Below are 18,367 nucleotides of genomic sequence, written 5' to 3'. Positions count from 1 at the left end.
TTGGACTGTGGGAGGAAGCCGGAGTACCCGGAGAGAACCCACGCATGCACAGGGAGAACATGCAAACTCCATGCAGAAAGACCCCGGCCGGGAATCGAACCCAGGACCTTCTTGCTGCAAGGCAACAGTGCTACCAACTGCGCCACTGTGCAGCCCTCCTAATACAATCATGAGATTAAAAAAAATTTCAATGATTATTGATACAGAGCTTCGAAAAAAACTGTGTGCATCATTGAGGTTCGTAGGTGATGCACACCTACGAACCTACGCAGGTTCGATAGACATGCTCATCGCTGGGCGCTCAACAGTCTCAATTTTAATCCCAGTGTAGTCTATCGATCTAACCTCATGTTTTTGAACTGTGGGAAAAAAACTGTATGAATTAATGGATGGGTTAATAGATGGATGGGTGGATGTACAGATGCATGTATATGCAGAAAAGTGATGAAGAGCAGCCGAAAATTCTTCTTCAAGGTATTCGCGACTTTTTTTTGCCGCTGTTGGTGAGTCTTCTAGAACGCAAAATCTATTGCAAAAGTATTGCAAAGGAATGCAATACTTTTGTGAGGTAACGCAAAAGAAAAAAAAACCTCAGTGTCCCCTAGAGGAGTCAGTACGTACTCTATTACTTATTGAGAGGAAATCCAAGAGAAAAAAAATCTTCATGTCCCCTAGGGGACTCCGTACTCTAAAATAAGGAATACATTTCCGCAGCAAAAGAAAAACCCCGAAAATTTGAAATTAATCTCAGAAATATTCTTGAAAAAACTCGTACATTTCTAAGTTTGAAAAGTAAAAAATAAAATAAAATAAAATTATACAAAAATTTCTACGTTTTTAAAATGACCAGAATGCTAAGCGGATGTTGTTTCTAGCCGGACACTTTATAGAGACTCACAGGTTGCCGGGGTACAACAACGTGTATGAGGAATCGACGAACCCCTAGAAATGCAGATTTCAAACGTGAACGATGTGAAGATTTACAATCTAAGTTATGGAAAGTCTCTCCCTGAGGTATAATACTCCATGCGATCAAAGTTACTGTAACGGTTTAATTGAAATTGCTATCTCTCAGATGCTGTTTACTACAGTGGCTATTACCACCAAAGTAGACTTTACATGCTACTCGCCAAAAAGCAGCACAAATAGAAATGCATTGATGAACCACAATATTCTCGTGTGTCGTGTGCCTTTTCCTTATTAGCCAATTGATTATGTAAGGTAGCAACATTCGGCTTTAATTTATTGCATTGATTGATTAATTCCGAGGTGTTGTATTGCCCTTTTTATTTTTCTGTATAATAATGCTGAAAGACAAAACACACCGGTGATTCAAAAGTAGCACAAGAGCACCTCAACGGTGTGTAATCAGTCCTTTACTGTTTTCTATAACACGACTGTGCTGGCTTAAATAAGTGTGGGGATTATAGAATTCAAAATTCTCCTGTTTTTTTTTATCTGTTGAAATATCCTCACTTCTTTCTACTTGTTGCAGTGGTTGTCAGATCGAAAGAAAAGACAGCTTCAGAAAAAAGATGTTGGTGAGTGGATCGCTTCATTGTCAGCACTGCAGACAAGTTAATTTGTTCAAAGTTTTAAGCATTGCTTTCCCCTTCCTTTTTATTTTTGTTTTTCAGACATCCAGCGGCGGATTGAACTCATTCAGGACTTCGAGATGCCCACAGTGTGCACCTCTATCAAAGCGTCCCGAGACGGTCAGTTCATCCTGGCAGCAGGTAAGACCATCTTTTGACTTCAGAAAACCCTCCTGTAATTTATCACTGCAGAAAGATGAAAACGCTCATTGACTGTATTTTCCCCTCAGGAACATACAAACCCAGAGTTCGCTGCTATGACACATATCAGCTGTCCCTTAAATTTGAGCGATGTTTGGATTCAGATGGTAGGTTTTTCTCGTGTATCTTTTCTAGCCCCTTCTGGAACATTGGGTTTTACTGTTTTCTTTTTTCTTCTTCTTCTTACAGTTGTGGCTTTTGACATCCTGTCAGATGATTACTCAAAGGTGAGAGATTTTGTTCTTAATTATTGATTTCCAGTTTGTTTTTCGCTACACAGTCACGTCCGTCAATGGCAGATGGAATATTGTTCAGAGCCATAATTGTTTTTTTTATTTATTTATTTATTTATTTTTTGATAAACAGGTCTATTGATCCTAACAGGGTTTTGCTTTAACTGCAGACATAGAGAAAAACCCAGGTAACACATCAAACTTTCTTACCTGACAAACGTCATGCTTTGCCATGATCTGAATTGGATTGAACTGTTTCTCTCCATAAAACAAAAGCTCTGTGAGTTGAAACAGAGGTTAAAGTTAGAAGAAATCTGCCCTCTTCACCTATTTGCTTCCATGAATCTAGTAAAATGTTGCTGCATGGAAGATCTTTGGCAAAACAAGGTTTTCTGTGTGGTCAAAAGTTGCCATAAATGATAAAAAAATATCTTCTTGTTATCAAAGTATATTCACTGTGGTGATGAAGCGGAACATGTGGTGTTTTCAGCTCATTGTCCTATTTTCTAATAACTGCTAAAATTGTTGCTGCAGTAACAAGATTGGAACATGAGCTCACCCAAACATTTTTAACTGCTCTTAGGTTTCAGCGTGCCGATAATCTCTGTGTTCTCTTGCAGCTGGTTCTTTTGCAGTGCGACCGCCATGTGGAGTTCCACGCCCAACAAGGCCACTACTACAAGACTCGGATCCCAAAGTTCGGACGGGACTTTTCCTACCACTATCCCTCCTGCGACCTCTACTTTGTGGGGATGAGGTGAGACTGGAAAGCAGTGTTAGCTGGTGAGGGCAACTTTTGTTTCCCTCACAAAAGTTTCCCTAATGCTTGTTTTCACTCACAGTTCCGAGGTGTACAGACTGAACCTGGAGCAGGGGCGCTTCCTCAACTCCCTTCAGACAGACGGCGTGTACGTACTGAGAGATGCTTGCTTATCTCGAGGCTTGCATGATTTGTCGTCTTTGTTCATGATGGATTTTTGTTTTGTCATCACCCAGGGAGAACAATGTTTGTGACATCAACCCTGTTCATCATTTATTCGCAACTGGAACCTCTGAGGTGAGCGCTGCGTTTTTTGATGCCCATGTTGTGGCCTGTCACGATAACAAATTTTGCTGAGCGATTAATTGTTTAAAAAATCCATCCATCCATCCATCCATTTTCTGTTCACCCTTGTCCCTAATGGGGTCGGGAGGGTTGCTGGTGCCCATCTCCAGCTACGTTCCGGGCGAGAGGCGGGGTACACCCTGGACAGGTCGCCAGTCTGTCGCAGGGCATGTTTAAAAAATGATTGCGATAAATGATAATATTGTTTGAAGACCATTTTAATCTGATCTAAATCAGTCATATTCAACATGTTATATTGTCTTGGCCAGTTTATCACTGCAGCATGTGGGGTTTTGATGACAGTCTGCATACATATGCTGTTCACACATCAGTTTCTAAACTGACTGCTAAAATGCTCATCTCCTTGTCTCTGGTTGCCACAGTTTGCAACAACTCAGAAACTAAATTTACTCTTGCAGCGTTTAGTTGTCACTCTGGTCTGCGGGTCCTCCAGGCAGTTAGCTGACGTATTATTGCAAACACTTTGCAAGCAGTGTAAATATAAGCAAGAAAGCACACACTCCAATATAGGAAGGAGCTATCTTGTGCATTTTCAATGTTGGCTACTTCCGCAGGACACACAAACTGAGATTATAATTTTTGCTGCTTTCATTCTGAGCTATCGTGTTTGCTCAGAATGAAATGAAAGTAAAATCTTTAAAAAAAAAGCTGTCCTGCTTGCTGTAAACATGCAACTTACCTCATTTGCATGTGCATAAGACACGCAAATGAGGTGTGTCTGCTGTTTTCTGTTGTGACCTCCCACGCTTACAACACCAAATCCCACGCTCAGTGACACCTCTCAACACCTCACAACAATGTCCTATGCTGTTCAAGCATTAGTGCTCCCGAAAGAAACACTTATTTTGTTGTTTCAGCAACAGACGTTTAGTTTTAATGAAAAGCTCTCAGATGGAACAGAGCTCAGTTGTTAAACTTGAGAGTTATTCCAAGCCTACGTTTGATAAACAAACATGGTTGTTCATTGCACAGGAAATACTCTTATCATTAAAAAAAAAAACATAAAAATTCTGCTTAGACGAATTAAAACATTCATTTCATTTTTTGTAATGTAACACACAGCCAGTCAAGAAACATTACACCAGAACCTTATGAAATTAAATCATCAATAAACCAACACAGCTTAAAGAAGAATAAGTCACAATTTCTCTTTATTCACTTAAGTTAGAATTTTAACAATTTTAAAACCTGTTTATAAACTAGATCATTTTTATCCTTTCAATTAGACAATCGAGTTAAAAGAAGGTAGGCTTTATTTTTACCCTTTATTTTAGTTTGGATGTTTAATGTGGTTGAAGAAGTCTTTTAATAATTTTTTTGCATTGGAGGATTTTAGGACCACAAATTGTTGGATTAATTGTTTTTGTGGTTTACCCAAGAGCTGAATAATATATCTTTTTAATCATTTTCATTCAGTAAAAGCAGAACTGTTGTTCAGGAGTCAACACTAAATCAACACTTAACATTTTTCGGCTACTTTTTAAAGGTGTGATATAATCTGTTATTTTATTTTTTGGTGATTTCTGAGAAGCTGTTGATTTAAGTTGAGTTTTAAGTTGAAGGAATCTTAACATTTGAATTAGGAAGCCGCTCCCCGAGCCAACATGACGGAGCCAAACACTTTAGGCCAGCAGTGTGAAGAAAACACTCTAGTCTTTATGCTGCAGCATCTATTCGAAGAGTAATTTAATCACTGAAAATACATGCTACTTCTCTGTTAAAACTCTAAACTGTGATTTTCTGACTGGCTGTGATCTGCTCTGTCTGTTCACCAGGGAAGGGTCGAATGTTGGGACCCTCGCATCCGGAACCGAGTGGGCGTTCTGGACTGCGCCCTGAGCAGCCTGACTGAAGGAACAGAGTAAGCACCGAGCTGCCACGCTCAGATTGTCGCGTCCTCTCGGATGATCTCAGCGTGCCGATGCATATGTAGCCACATGGTGCTTTTCTCCCTGAAAAACAGGCAGCAAGCTGTGAAAATGAAGGCTGCGTGTTGAAATATCAGACTTTTCTTTGAGTCAGAGCGAGTTTCCAGCTCCAGTCTGTGTCAGACATCATATTTGTCTTTGAGTTTTATGTTTGGTCTTTGTGGTGATTGCTGTGACTTTCTGATTGCTGACAGGGTTCAGGGTTTACCGTCCATCAGTGCTCTGAAGTTTAATGGTTCCCTCACTATGGCAGTGGGCACCAGCACTGGACAGGTGAGTTCAACAGAAAAGCCTCAACTTCATTTTGTGACTATTTAGATAAAAAAAACCTACAACATTGAGTTTTATTTACACAAAATCTCCTTTTAGTGTAAATTTTGGCTATTATACTACACCATATATTTATGAAAATAAACCCCTTTCATATCTATTAGCAAGCAAGATGTTTTATTGCAGAAACATAATCTCATACTGAAAAAGCCAGTCAGTATTAGTCGGGATTAGGGCATTTTAAGATTTTTTTAAAATTGCATTTTATTATTTTATGTTTGTTTTTTTTCCTTTTTTTTTCAAAATCACAAACCACAATTATTGTGGCGCCTACTATTTGCAGTAATAAAACCCTGTTCCCTTAACAACCATTAGATGCTTTCTAATTGCCAACTGGTGGCTTGGCTGACATGCCTATAGAAACCCATCTGTCCTACCATCAAAAACATAAAGCGGTCTGTTTCTGATGAGACTAAAATTGAGCTTTCCAGCTACAAAAACTCCAAAAGGATTTGTTGCAAAACACAGAGCAATAAGGTGAAAAAGCACTTTATGCCCACTATTAAGGAAAGCAGGGGATCTATGACGCAGTGGGACATTTTAAATGGAAAAATGGACATACCCTACCTGCAAAAGCTAAATTTTATATCAGAACAGGGAAAAAAGTAAAGAAAAAAGGTATTTTATGTATTCTCTTGTGATTGTTACTGATTCCCTCTCTCCACTTTGTCTTTTTCTCCCAGGTGCTGCTGTATGACCTGCGCTCCAGCCAACCGCTGCTGGTCAAAGATCACTTCTACAACTTGCCAATCAAATCTTTGAACTTCCACGACCAGCTGGACCTCATTGTGTCGGCTGATTCCAAGATCATAAAGATCTGGAACAAAGACTCGGTAAGGAAGAACAGCGAGTCAATATTCTGCTGTCTGCCAGTAAAAACAATATACAGTTGAAGATGTGTTGTGATGTCTATAAATTGCATTTGTCCTTTCTACTCTGCTCTGCAGGGGAAGCTGTTCTCCTCCATACAGCCACAGAGCGACCTCAATGATGTCTGCATGTACCCCAATTCAGGTACGAACATTACTTTTTATGATTGCTGCACATTCTTGAAACTGTGAGAAAGTAGACAATGGTCACTTCTTTTTGTTGTGACTGAAACATTAATGGTATCTTGGCAATAAGAACCAGTATTTTAGGTGGAAGTATTATGTCGAAGGAGAAATTTTGTGTTGTCCAAAGCTCAAGATATAGTTTAACTGTTTTATTTAAGTCAACAAAAACAGTTGAATTCATGGATTTATTTTGTTGTTACTCTAGCTGTTGAACATGTCATGATTAGGAAGATGCCTGTAATTTTACATATTTCAAACGTCAAATCAAATGTCAACATCAGAAATAACAGAATTTTTTTCCCCTGTTTTACCTCTTTAATTAACACCAGAACCACCATGAATACCAAATCTTGTAAGCAATAAAAAATATATTCAAGAAAAAATACTTGTGCTCACTTTGCTGTTATAAGTAGAATAAGAGTTGTCTAGAAAAATAGAAAATGATAGAAATTAATAAATGAAATAATCTTCATTCTAAATGATTTTCAAGGTTAATATATAATTGTAGTTTTAATAATCTCAATATAATTTTTTTCTGAATTAGAATAAGGTTCATCCAGGGAGTCATAGACCGTTTTTTTGTTTTGTTTTTGTAATTGATTGACCTCTAGGGGGCGCCATTTTGTAAAATTTTCCAGCGGCTCATTTCTTTACAAGCTCTCTTCAATTGTCAGTTTGCCATTGAAATGAGAAAAAAAAATATTTCTGAACTTATTATTCATACTACTAATATTATTATTACTAATATTATTTTTTAAATTAAACTTACCTTCATTCTACAGCAAAGCTTTCTGATCAGAGTTATTGTTTACTGTCTTTGTCTTACGTTCCTCACTGTGTTGTATGTCATGAACAGGAATGCTTTTCACGGCCAATGAAGACCCCAAAATGAACACGTTCTACATCCCGGTGAGTACGGAGACGCCATGCTCACTGCATGTTCATGTGCAACACTGCCTCACTGTGTGATAGAAGCAGACAGACAGACATGGACTCAGTCATGAATTAATGAGATGTTAACAGTGTCATTCAGGATTTTACATCCACTCATCCTTTTTAAAGTGGTTGGTTTCTTGACTTTTAAATATGGTCCACCATTCCTAACAGGAAGCACTCCAAGGTCATTCAGGACCCTTATTGTAAGCTTTGTCCTTTTGAAAATGAGTTTTCTGCTAGAAAACCCAGTTTTGTGAATGTTTCACTCATTTGCCCAAATTTTCCTCTCCCCAATAAAACCAAGGCTTCTTCAGAACTAAGAAGCCCATCATAAGCTAGAAAATGCTGTAAAATCAAGGTGTTAAAAGCCAGTTCACAGCAACAGGGACTGTTGTTGTGAATTGACGCTCAGAATTGGCAGCTGTCCACATGGTAGAACCATATGACTCCTGGAGGAAAGACGGGACAGAGATTGAGCTGTTTGGTCACAGAGATGAGTGGTATGAAGTAGTAAAGATGATGCTTGCTGGTTGTGGAGTGAATAAAATACTCCACAACACATTAAGCAAAGGTTCTCAACTTTATGCATAAGGTGACTCTATTTAAACTTCTGAGTAACTCTGTAGAAGCAGACAACAAAAGAAGAGAAGTCAGTTTATTTAGAAAGAGAACAGATCAGAATAGCGTGTGCGTGTGCGTGTGTACTGTAAACTCTGCTCTGCTTTGTGTAAATGAGGACATTCCTGGTTGGATAAACCTTTCATCCTAGATACAATGACAAGGTGACAAAGTAATCTTTGCCAGATTCCCAGAAAACTTATTTCATGACATTTTTATAACAACTTTTTGAAGTTTACTAAACATGTAGTATTTAGTTGTGTACCGACTCTTGTATATCTCAGAACAGTGGAGTCAAATTCAGGTTTTAATCCAGTCAGATAAACTCAGACTGCTGAACAATGCAGCATAGTCACACTCTGTGCATTCAAAAAATGCCACTTAGTAAACCAGACTAGGACCATCTTTGTTTAGCTCGTAAAACTCTAAATTGGACCATAAAAAGGGACTTTTTACTATGAAAATTAAAACAAATTATTTTGTCTACAAAATTTATTCAGCACAACTACACGTAGGTTTGTGGTTGTGCTGTTGGAGCTGGATGAAAGGTAAATGGTTTTAGCTAAAATGTGTTTATAGCAGTGTTAAACATGAAAACACAGAAAACTCTTTACAATTCATAAAGAAAACAAATTTCATCAGTCTCCCACACAGAATATGCTTTAAAGTTGTTCAACATCTAAAAAAACAGGCCAGTATTTCAGTGAAATATTTGATGAAAGAAGATGGAAGAATCTTATTTACATTGGAGGCACACTTGTTGTATTTCAGCTGTGATAAATTGATTGCTTCAACTTAATGGGTCTCTAGGTTAGAACCTGTTGAGCCACATGCACACCTGGTGTTCTTTCTCAATGTTAATTCAAAGAGTGATGTGTTTTTCTGAGAAGTGCAGTTCTGATCTGAGATCAGTCTTGACTTGCTTTTATCGCTTCTAGTCCTGACTCTTTACTGAGTCAGAGTCAATGAAGTGCCTAAAATATGCTGGGACTTGTAAATGCAGCCCGTTGATGTTTTTGAGATGTTTCCTTCAGAAGAGACTTGATCAGCTTCATGTACTGTGATGGAACTGAAGAACGATTGGACGCTGGATTGGGTTTAAATTGGCGACATGACATTTTGTCCAGAGTCAACCTACAGTAAAATAGTATTTTTCATGTTGGCTGAGCGGGTTAGATATCAAGCGAAAATGCATAACATTTTCCACCATGATTGCATAACCCTTAAGGCTTAAGCAAAGATTACACTGAAAGCCATTGCTGCTCATATCAACAAACGAAGACATCAACATGCCACCATTATTAAAGAGGGAGCAAAGTTCTGAGCTGATGCAATTTTCAATAAATAACAATTTGTACTTGATTCTTCCCCATCAAATCATGATCCAGTTCAGTAAGAGTTTAAACTTTAAGTAACAGTTTTTTTGACTGTTAAACATTTACTTACTTTTTTTGCCCATACTATTTAGTTCTAAAGCAAATTACATTAATTTTTACATTAAAACCGTAAGCTTCCATTGTGATTAAAATATTACATATTTATTTCCAACACAGCTTACATGGCATAGAAATAACCCACAAGATTAAAGAATAAATCCCAAACCGGGTAATCACAAATATTTAGAAGCATCTCTCATTTTTGTCCTTTAATTCATTTAAAGGTTTTCAGTGTGTATTCCTCTGGTGTATTGTAAGCCTGGCGGGCCACCAGGCTTTTCTAAGCATTACTTTTTTATTTAAGTCTTTTTAAAATGTTTGCATTTTTTACAATTTTATAGTTGGTGTTCAGGTATTAATCTTCCAATAACACATAATTATCAAGTGATATTTTGAAATTTCCTTTCAGCTTTAAACATTTTTTAACTCAAAAACACGGTGGGCTGCTGGATGAATGACTGTCCAAGCACCAAACCACCAGGCTTAGCAAGTTTTTGGGGGGAAACCTTGAGTTTTAAACACTGGAAATAAACTTGCTGGTAAGGAAATAGAGAAAACAAGGAAAATTATTAACTTTCATGATTTTTAAAAGTGTGTAATTTTAATTTGAGTATATTTGCAGGTTTTATGTTAGATTGTATATTATTCATCTGTTGATTCATTTGTTTATCCTTCTTTCATCAACCCATTCATTTAATCATCTGTCTGTTTATCTATCTATTATCCCATCTGTTTTCCCCCATTCGTCTGTTTGGCCATTCATCCATCCATTCAACTCTCGTTCCTTTTTACATTCTACTTTTGCATTTTTAATATTTAAAGCCCAAGATACGTGCAAAATTTTGTCCGAAATTCTTAGAAAACCTCCTGTGCTGAATTTTTAAATAAAAGATCAGTTTGAGAAAAGCAATAAGCAGATAAAATCTTGTTTTAGTTGGTTTCCAGTCAGCTGTTTACATCTGAGCAGAAACTCTGTCACTGAAAACGATTCCAAACAGCAGTGTGAAAATATCACACTCACAGGAGTTGTAAATGTTTGCAAACTTGCTTTTTATATGTAAGATCATTTCAGTCCATCACAACGTTTTAAGTGAAAACTTTGCCTTGTGTCCTACAAAGACGCACCGTTCACTTCTGACTGTAATGGAAATGTTTGGGAGCAGCCAGGCTATTTTTGCTTCAACAAATACACGCCAGATTTCTCTGAGAGTCTAAATATGAGTCGTGTTTGAAGCGTGCCGCTCCTGTGTTTCAGGCTTTGGGCCCGGCTCCTCGCTGGTGCTCGTTCCTGGACAGCCTGACGGAGGAGCTGGAGGAGAGCCCGGAGAGCACGGTCTACGACGACTACAAGTTTGTCACTCGCAAGGACCTGGAGAATCTGGGTGAGACATTGCCGCAGTGAAATGCTCTAATGATGAGACTCTCAGTTCCCATGAACTGAGAGCCTCTGTGCTGAGCAGAGGCCTGGGGGATTGATTGAGAGACTCTAGGTATGCAGGCAGAGAACCCTGCAGGGGTTGAATGAACACTGGAATGCAGCCTCAGCAGTAGCGAGATCAGATTACAGCAGAGCAGGAAGCGGGTTGGTTGGTGTGGAATAAAGGGAGATGCTGGGGGTTGGTCCTGAGGGACAGCGGTGTTGATTTACAGGATCCGCGGCTCTTACATAACCATGCAGGGGTCTACCGAGTTTACGGATTGACATTCCCAGGAAAAGCAGGTTGCTCCACTTTCTGGGAGTTCCTGCTGTTGCAGGCTTGAACTCGTCCAGCGTACATCTGCTACCACTCACACCTCACCCACTAATGAACTGAAGAGATGCTTCATCAGGTTCTGATGATGAGTTTTATACACTTTTTTTCTTCTGCATAAAAAAAAGCATAAGTAACCAATATAGAAGAAATTGCTCACATTTAGTAACTTTCTCAATATACATGAAAATATATTTTTGAGTTTAATATTTTTCCATCTTTATTATCTGACTTTTGTGTGTTTCTGGCCAATCACACATTTATAAATGCTCCCAATAATTTTAGCCACAGGTGAGGTGATATAGGAACATATAAAGGTGTAAATTCCAGTTCCAAAGTACGTGTTCCTCGACCTGCAAAAGCAGATCCCACTAATTATTGTAATGGCAGAAAAATATTCAGTGACTCATTGTCAGTTTAACGTATGCACCAAATACAGTGGCAGAGAAAATGGTGAAAAGATCAACTCACAGTTCTCACCCAAATCTTCTGTTTAATGGTTGTAATATTTTAATAATACAGTGGAAGCCCAGTATTTGTAGTGGTTAGTGACCGTTTTTTTTTTGTTTTTTTTATCTTAACAGGACAAATGTGTAGAAGCTGTTCAAATAGGATCATAGTTTGGCCCCCAAAAAAATCAAAGATAAAATCAGCCGGATTCATCTTTTAAGGAACCATGAATGTATTTCTTTCATGTGAATTCAGTTTTGATGTTTTTTCTCCAGGTTTGTCTCACCTGATTGGGTCGTCTCTCCTGAGAGCCTACATGCACGGCTTTTTCATGGACATAAGGCTGTATCACAAGGTGGGATGTCTGCTAATGTGTCGGGTTGTTTCACTCTGAAATATTTATTGGAACCATTACGGAGATCATGTGGCATCCCGATGTTGCCAAAAGGTCAAATATCACAATTGTAACATTTGACTCGGCTTCAGGTGAAAACCATGGCAAATCCTTTTGCGTATGAGGAATACCGCAAGGACAAGATCCGGCAGAAGATCGATGAGTCCAGAACGCAGAGAGTCCAGGTTCAGGTGAGGAGTGCTGGAAAGATGACAAACTTTCCCATAAGTACTGTTTTGTGGTGCAACCTTTTCTTACATTAGTCTTATTCAATAGCTGCTCATTGCAGACAAGATTCCCCTGGTTTCAACCAGCTGAGCTGTTGCGACACATCAAAATATTTGCGTCCTCTCATCCTGTCCGAACTGGCTCCAAATGTGGAAAAAACATTATGAGCTCTAAGAACGCTAGACTTGGAAGTGTAATTTGAGGATGTGAACAGCAGTCTGCGTCATCAGACTTTGTGTTTGTTTGTATCGAAAGTACATTTTGTTGTGATGAGACAGAAGCTGCCGAAGGTGAACAAGGAGCTGGCTCTCAAGCTGATGGAGGAGGGAGATGAAGAGGCAGAGCTGGCTTCCAGGAAGAAGAAGGGCAAGGTAGGAAAATATGACGGCATACCAGTTGGAGCGGTCACACCTTGTCACTTCTCAGAAATAATAACTGGTTTTTATGGTGGCCCTGAAGTGCAAACCACTTCAGCAAATTGAAAGCACAATTACAAATTACGAAAGCACTACAACATTAACGAAAGCACTACAACATTAACATATTACGAAAGCACTACAACATTAACAAAACGGAAAGGGTTTGTCCCAGTTGGAGACCTAAGAAATTGCTGATTGGGCAATAGGTATGAATACGTATACGCAGAGTCCTATTACGTCACCGCCATCTTGACAGTGGCAGTGGAGAAAACATGCTGCGTGGACTAGTTTCAACGGTTTTACTGCACAAAGTGGACCCACTGCCTTTACTTTACATTTTTAATTCATATCTTGAAATAGCAAATGCACATTGAATTATGGAATTGTGTTAATATGTTCCACTGTAAAGGTATGTGTGTGTGTTCATCAATAAAAACGATTTATCAGAATCAGCTGTATCAAATGCAATTATTGTGCCCCAAAACAATTAAATAATCACATCAAAAAGTTCAAAACGTTGTCCTTTGTTTTGTTTTTTTTGTTTTTTTCATTCCTATATATAATAATGTGTGAGAGGTTGTGTCAGTGGCATTCATTAACTTGAAATACTTTGCAGAACGGCACTTTACAAAGTTTGGTCCATTTACTTGTATTAGCTTGCTGGTAGATAAGCCACTTTCAATATTGCGGACGCTATAACGTATCGCAACAACTGACCGACCCGCTCAAGCGATAACTTCCGGTTCAAAAGCACTGTCGTCCAATCAGCGATCTCTCAGGCCTCCAACTGGGACATACCCTTTCTGTTTTGTTAATGTTGTAGTGCTTTCGTTAATGTTGTAGTGCTTTTGTAATTGTGCTTTCAATTTGCTGAAGTGGTTTGCACCTCAGGGCCACCGTAGGTTTTGGTTCATGATAAACTTGCAACATAATTTTTGTTTCATTATTGAAACTAAGAAAATGTTCCAAACTAACTTTGTCATTGTATCCCAACACATTTTACAGTCTACTCCAACAGACAACGGCTCAGTTAAGAGATCAAGTGATGAAATACTTATGACTTATTGACCGTTTAACCTTTGCATGCGACATCTGCAGGCTCTCCCCACCATCCTGGGAGACGACCGCTTCAAGGTGATGTTCGAGAACCCGGACTACCAGGTGGACGAGCAGAGCGAGGAGTTCCGGCTGCTCAACCCCATCGTCTCCAAGGTGGGACAGAAGAGGAAGAAGAAGCTGCGGCTGCTGGCTCAGCAGGAGGCCGACGTCCAGCAGGTAACATTTAATTGTGTGGTATGATGTTGACTTTTTATTGCTTCTACCAGGAGGTTAGAGTTTGTTGATTTTGATATATGGTGGGGAAAATAAGTATGAAAAGAACATCATTTGGAGAAATAGCTATTTTCCCTGGTAAAGACGTGCAAAAGTCCACACAAAAAAAATTCAGATCCGATTATTTTTCTCTGAGATTTAAGTCTTGAACGTGCAATCAGATATCCAGAAGGCATCTGGTGTTTATAGGGTTATATGTTTTGGATTGTTATCCTGTCTGAAAGAACAAATCGTGGCCCATTTTCAATTTTTGGCAGTTTTATTGAGCTAAAATGTCCTCGTATTTGTGTTTGTAATGTTTAAAACTCAAACAAGGTTCCAGGGTCCTTCAAAAATAAAACCAGGCCCACACTATCACACATCCCCCACCGTACTTTACAGCGGGAATCAAATGTTGTTGTTTTTTTTTTTTACATATTCATCATCTGTTTTACATGTATCTGCCCCGGAGGGTTTCCTGACAAAATCTCACTCTTAGTCACTTCTGACAAAAATCACACAGTGGCAGAATGAGAAATAGAAAGCTTTTTCCTGGTGTATGTGGAAAAAATATGGCAATATGCAGCAATACCTGACTTGGGAAGATTAACACACATTTTCCTTATTTGGATGGTATGTTTTATAATTTTTGAAGAGTGGTTAATAGAAATGGGCCTTTCCGTCCCACTTACAAGATTCTTACGCAGTCTTGAAAACTCTAGAATAGCATGGAGTTTGCTTTTATCATTTCCCAAATCAAGATAAATTTTGAAAAACATACATTTATGTTTATGTATTCTGTTGACGAAATGCACTTGCTTGCTATTTTTGGTATTTAGGTGATATTCTCAGGAGGAACTCAAGATTCCACACTTACAACTGCTTTATTCTGTACAAGTTCATGAGTTAGATTTTGAAATGGACCGTATTTATTTTTGTGAAGATGTCACAAAAGCTGTGTAAATAGCTCTTCATTGTTGAATCTAGGCTTGCTGATCATCAAGAACTCTTTGCACATTTCTACCAATAATGCTGACGCTTGTGAAAAATGAAGTTTTTTTCATAATTATGTAATAGTAAGGTGCTTTCATTGTTATTTATCTTTTCCATACAATTTGGTCCAGATGGTTCCAGCCAGACTTTGTATAAGAATGTTTATGAGTCAAGGAAAGCTAAAAGTATACATAAAGTTTCTCAGTTAAAATTGGAAAGTTGGAATTTAAGACAAACGTTTCATTAGGTTATTTTGGAACCTTAAACATAATCTGAAATCCTTGTGTTTAGTATGTTGGGCTTTACCGTTGCTACATGACTACAGTAGTTAGGTGTTTATGAGGAGGAAGACTGTGTTTTAAAAGGGACATTTAAACACCATCTTTATGTCATAATCACAAGAATAATTTTCTCTGGTTAGGTGGCAGATGAAGAAGAGGAGCCAGAAGGGCGAGCCAGCTCTGAGGAAGAGAGCTCTGACGACGACAAGAGCTGGGTGGAGGAGGTGAGGGAGCAGCGGCGGCTACTGTGGCAGGAGGACAGAGACCGACGGCGGCAGGAGAGGAGGGATGCTGACCGCAACACCGTCCTGCTGGAGCGGAAACAGGGCAGAGGAGACGAGACCGAGAGCAAGAAGACAAGTCAGCTGCAGTTTTATCAGCTCAAAGCCGGAGAGGAGTTCAGGAGTTTTGGCGACATGGCCCACAAGCAGAAACTGCAGAAGTACGTCGGGTTTACAGAGAATAGTTCTGTTCTGATCCGTCCCGTCCTCATCGCTCTGTTTGCTAAATGTTTGTTTGTTTTCAGGGCTTCTCTGGAGGAGAGGCTAAAGTTGGAGGAAAGCTCAGGAATCAGCAGCACAGCGGACACGGCGGTGGGCAGCAAACAGCTGACCTTCACTCTCAAAAAGGTACACGGGTGCAAATAATCCAGAGTTACTGTTGCTCCTGTAAATGTTTCACATCGTTTCGCTTCAGGAGAACGGCATGCAACAATAAAACATGGTGTTAGCTGTAAATGAAGCAGCTTAAGGTGAAGGGGAGCGAGCTGGGAAGGTCTTTGTGTTCATCTACAGAAAGATAATAAGTGTAGTGAGAGAAAGAAATGCTTACAATTTTTCACCGTAGTAAAAACAAACAGGCCCAGAGCATCACAGATCTTCTACTGTGTACAGCAGTTGGCATGAGCTGCTTTCCCACTTTTTGAACCTTTGTTTCTGTCCAGATTGTTGCTGTAAAGCTCAATCTCATCTGAAGAGACCAAACACTGTCACTGAAAGTCCTATTCATGTTTAGCAAACGCTTCACATTTATGAGGGAAGGAACGAAAAGGCGTCTCTCTGGCATGCCTCCAGGAAGTTTTTCTGCTAAATCGTCTTTCATAATAGCTATTTCCCAGTCAAAGATATACTGTTGTAATACAGAATATGGAAATAGAATATGGAATATGGAATAGTGACAGCCAGGTTGTGACCTTACATCCACATATGGAAAACGTTGAACATCCTTATTGATGTCCTGTGTGCAGTCGGAGCAGCAGAGGAAGCAGCAGCAGGCGGAGAGAGAACACCACGAGGAGAGGAAGAAGCTGAGACGCTCTGCTGGGCACCTGAGCAGCGCTCGTGGGAGAGGACGGGGGAGAGGAAGAGGAAGAGGAAGAGGCCGCTTCTGAAGAAAGACAGCACAACTGAGATCAAATGTGTCTTTGACTTTTTTTCCACCTAGTCTCCTCCTGCCTGTGGTCGGAGAGATTAAATCAGACTGCAAGACCAGAAAATAAGTGTCAATCCGATTTAGTGGGAAGTTTGTTCAACTCCTGGGTGGTCTGAGCCCCTTGTCTGCGAACTCCATGGATATTAAAAACAGACTGCCGCTGTCAGTGTCTGTGTTAATGGTAAAACAAGATGACATGTCAGAGTCCTGTCTGTGAATAGATCGCTAGCTGGTTGAGATTTCAGGAAACTCCTCAAAAGGCTAGTTTCAAACCAGGACAGGAACAAATGTGTTATTTTAACAATGTTTTGTTATTTTCTATTGCTGACCCATAATTTTGTTAATGTATAACTTAAATTTTGTAATATATTTGTAGAAAGCTCTTCCTTCATTCATCATCTAAATTTAATGATTTTAGAAATCTTTTGACCATGGTTTTTGTGGTGTCCATTCACATTGTTGTTAGATTATTTTGCAGAATTATCGGATACATTTTAGTTCTTCACAAAAGCTTTATTACCTTATAGCAAAAATGTATATTTTCTATATTTCTTAACAAACTTGTCATCTACCCTAATAGTTGTATTATAAGCATGGCTGAAGCTATGAAAAAGCTCCTAGTTGAGAGGGCTGAATGTGCTCGCAGTCATTGCATTTTGTGCACAATGGAAACATCCCAAAAAAAGTGTGAAACTTGTATGTAAAGATGTTAATGAAAAGTTTAGTGGAAGGAAAATGCTGTTTTTGAAAGCCAACACATAGAGATGTACCCAGAACACAAACTTCAGCTGTTGTGTTCTAGAACCACTGGGAAAGGGAAATAAAAGCCTGGACTGTCGTCCGAAGTCCTCTTTTCAGATTAAGGTAATGTTTGCTGATCATTGTAGAGTTAAAGCTACAGACGACATCATGCATCTGCTTTTCCTGTGAATTTAACACAGTCCAGCCTGACTTATTCTGTGACAAACTCCAGAAGAGATACTTTTCAGAAAATGGAAAACGTATTGGTCACAACAAAAGTGTCTTCAGCCAGATGCTTTTTCAGATCTCCTGACTGCTGCAGGAAATCCCTTCTCCCCACAGCTGTAACAATGTCCTACAACTCTGAATAAACTCTGATAGTTTGAGTTCTACATCTAATTTTCTTTCTGAAGTGGTACAATATTATCAACTTGTCAGTTTGGATAAAAGCATCTGCCAAACGTATAAGCAACATTAACATAAATTCAAATATGCTAGAGGAAGCTAAACACTTAACTTTTAATTTTGATGCATTCACAAACAAACTTAAAAAAAAATTGCCAATCCTCTCCAAACTAAACATAAATCCACAATTGACACCAATGTGAGCAATATATTTTCTCCTACCCAAACGTTCAGTCCCAGCTCTGTTCTGGGGTTTTATTTCCACCAGATTAGGATTCACAGAGAAAGATGATCTTTCTTTTTAGATAAATAACAAATACATAATTTATTTCAATTAGAAGTAAAAGCTTGACACATTTCAAATATTAGGAAGCTAAAGGCCTTTGGACTCATTAAAATGCATTTGATTCTAGTGTGTGATTCATTTGTCAGATTTTGTGTGTAAAAAAATTTTTATTTGCCTATTTATTTTTAATTAAACCTAGACTTTCAGCAATGTAACATT

General features: G+C 38.8%; 1 protein-coding gene across 2 annotated transcripts; it reads left to right on the top strand.

The window, feature by feature from the left end:
* Window positions 1–882: 882 nt before the first annotated feature.
* nol10 (nucleolar protein 10) lies at window positions 883–17,843 on the top strand. 2 transcript variants are annotated; one of them, XM_028001488.1, is made up of 21 exons: window positions 885–1,014; window positions 1,496–1,541; window positions 1,638–1,736; window positions 1,826–1,903; window positions 1,986–2,023; window positions 2,650–2,786; window positions 2,872–2,937; window positions 3,026–3,086; window positions 4,931–5,016; window positions 5,278–5,356; window positions 6,097–6,246; window positions 6,361–6,427; window positions 7,325–7,377; window positions 10,714–10,840; window positions 11,935–12,014; window positions 12,146–12,244; window positions 12,560–12,652; window positions 13,799–13,975; window positions 15,426–15,727; window positions 15,812–15,914; window positions 16,532–17,843. In XM_028001488.1, the coding sequence occupies exons 1-21, from the start codon at window positions 949–951 to the stop codon at window positions 16,673–16,675; spliced, it is 2,151 nt and encodes a 716-aa protein (XP_027857289.1). In that variant the 5' UTR covers window positions 885–948; the 3' UTR covers window positions 16,676–17,843. The 2 variants fall into 2 exon arrangements, with proteins under 2 accessions (XP_027857288.1, XP_027857289.1); XM_028001487.1 differs by having other exon boundaries at window positions 883–1,014; window positions 1,826–2,023.
* The last annotated feature ends 524 nt before the right edge of the window (window positions 17,844–18,367 follow it).

The sequence above is a fragment of the Xiphophorus couchianus genome, chromosome 19 (genome assembly GCF_001444195.1).
Source record: "Xiphophorus couchianus chromosome 19, X_couchianus-1.0, whole genome shotgun sequence".
Taxonomy (NCBI): domain Eukaryota; kingdom Metazoa; phylum Chordata; class Actinopteri; order Cyprinodontiformes; family Poeciliidae; genus Xiphophorus; species Xiphophorus couchianus.
The sequence above is the reverse complement of the archived record's forward strand: the minus strand, read 5'-3'. Positions and strand labels throughout refer to the sequence as shown.

Coding starts and splice junctions, on each gene's coding strand:
- nol10 (XM_028001487.1), top strand. CDS start 995: ATGGAAAGTCTCTCCCTGAG. Junction 7,378..10,713: donor TGAACACGTTCTACATCCCG/GTGAGTACGGAG, acceptor CCTGTGTTTCAG/GCTTTGGGCCCGGCTCCTCG. Junction 15,728..15,811: donor CACAAGCAGAAACTGCAGAA/GTACGTCGGGTT, acceptor GTTTGTTTTCAG/GGCTTCTCTGGAGGAGAGGC.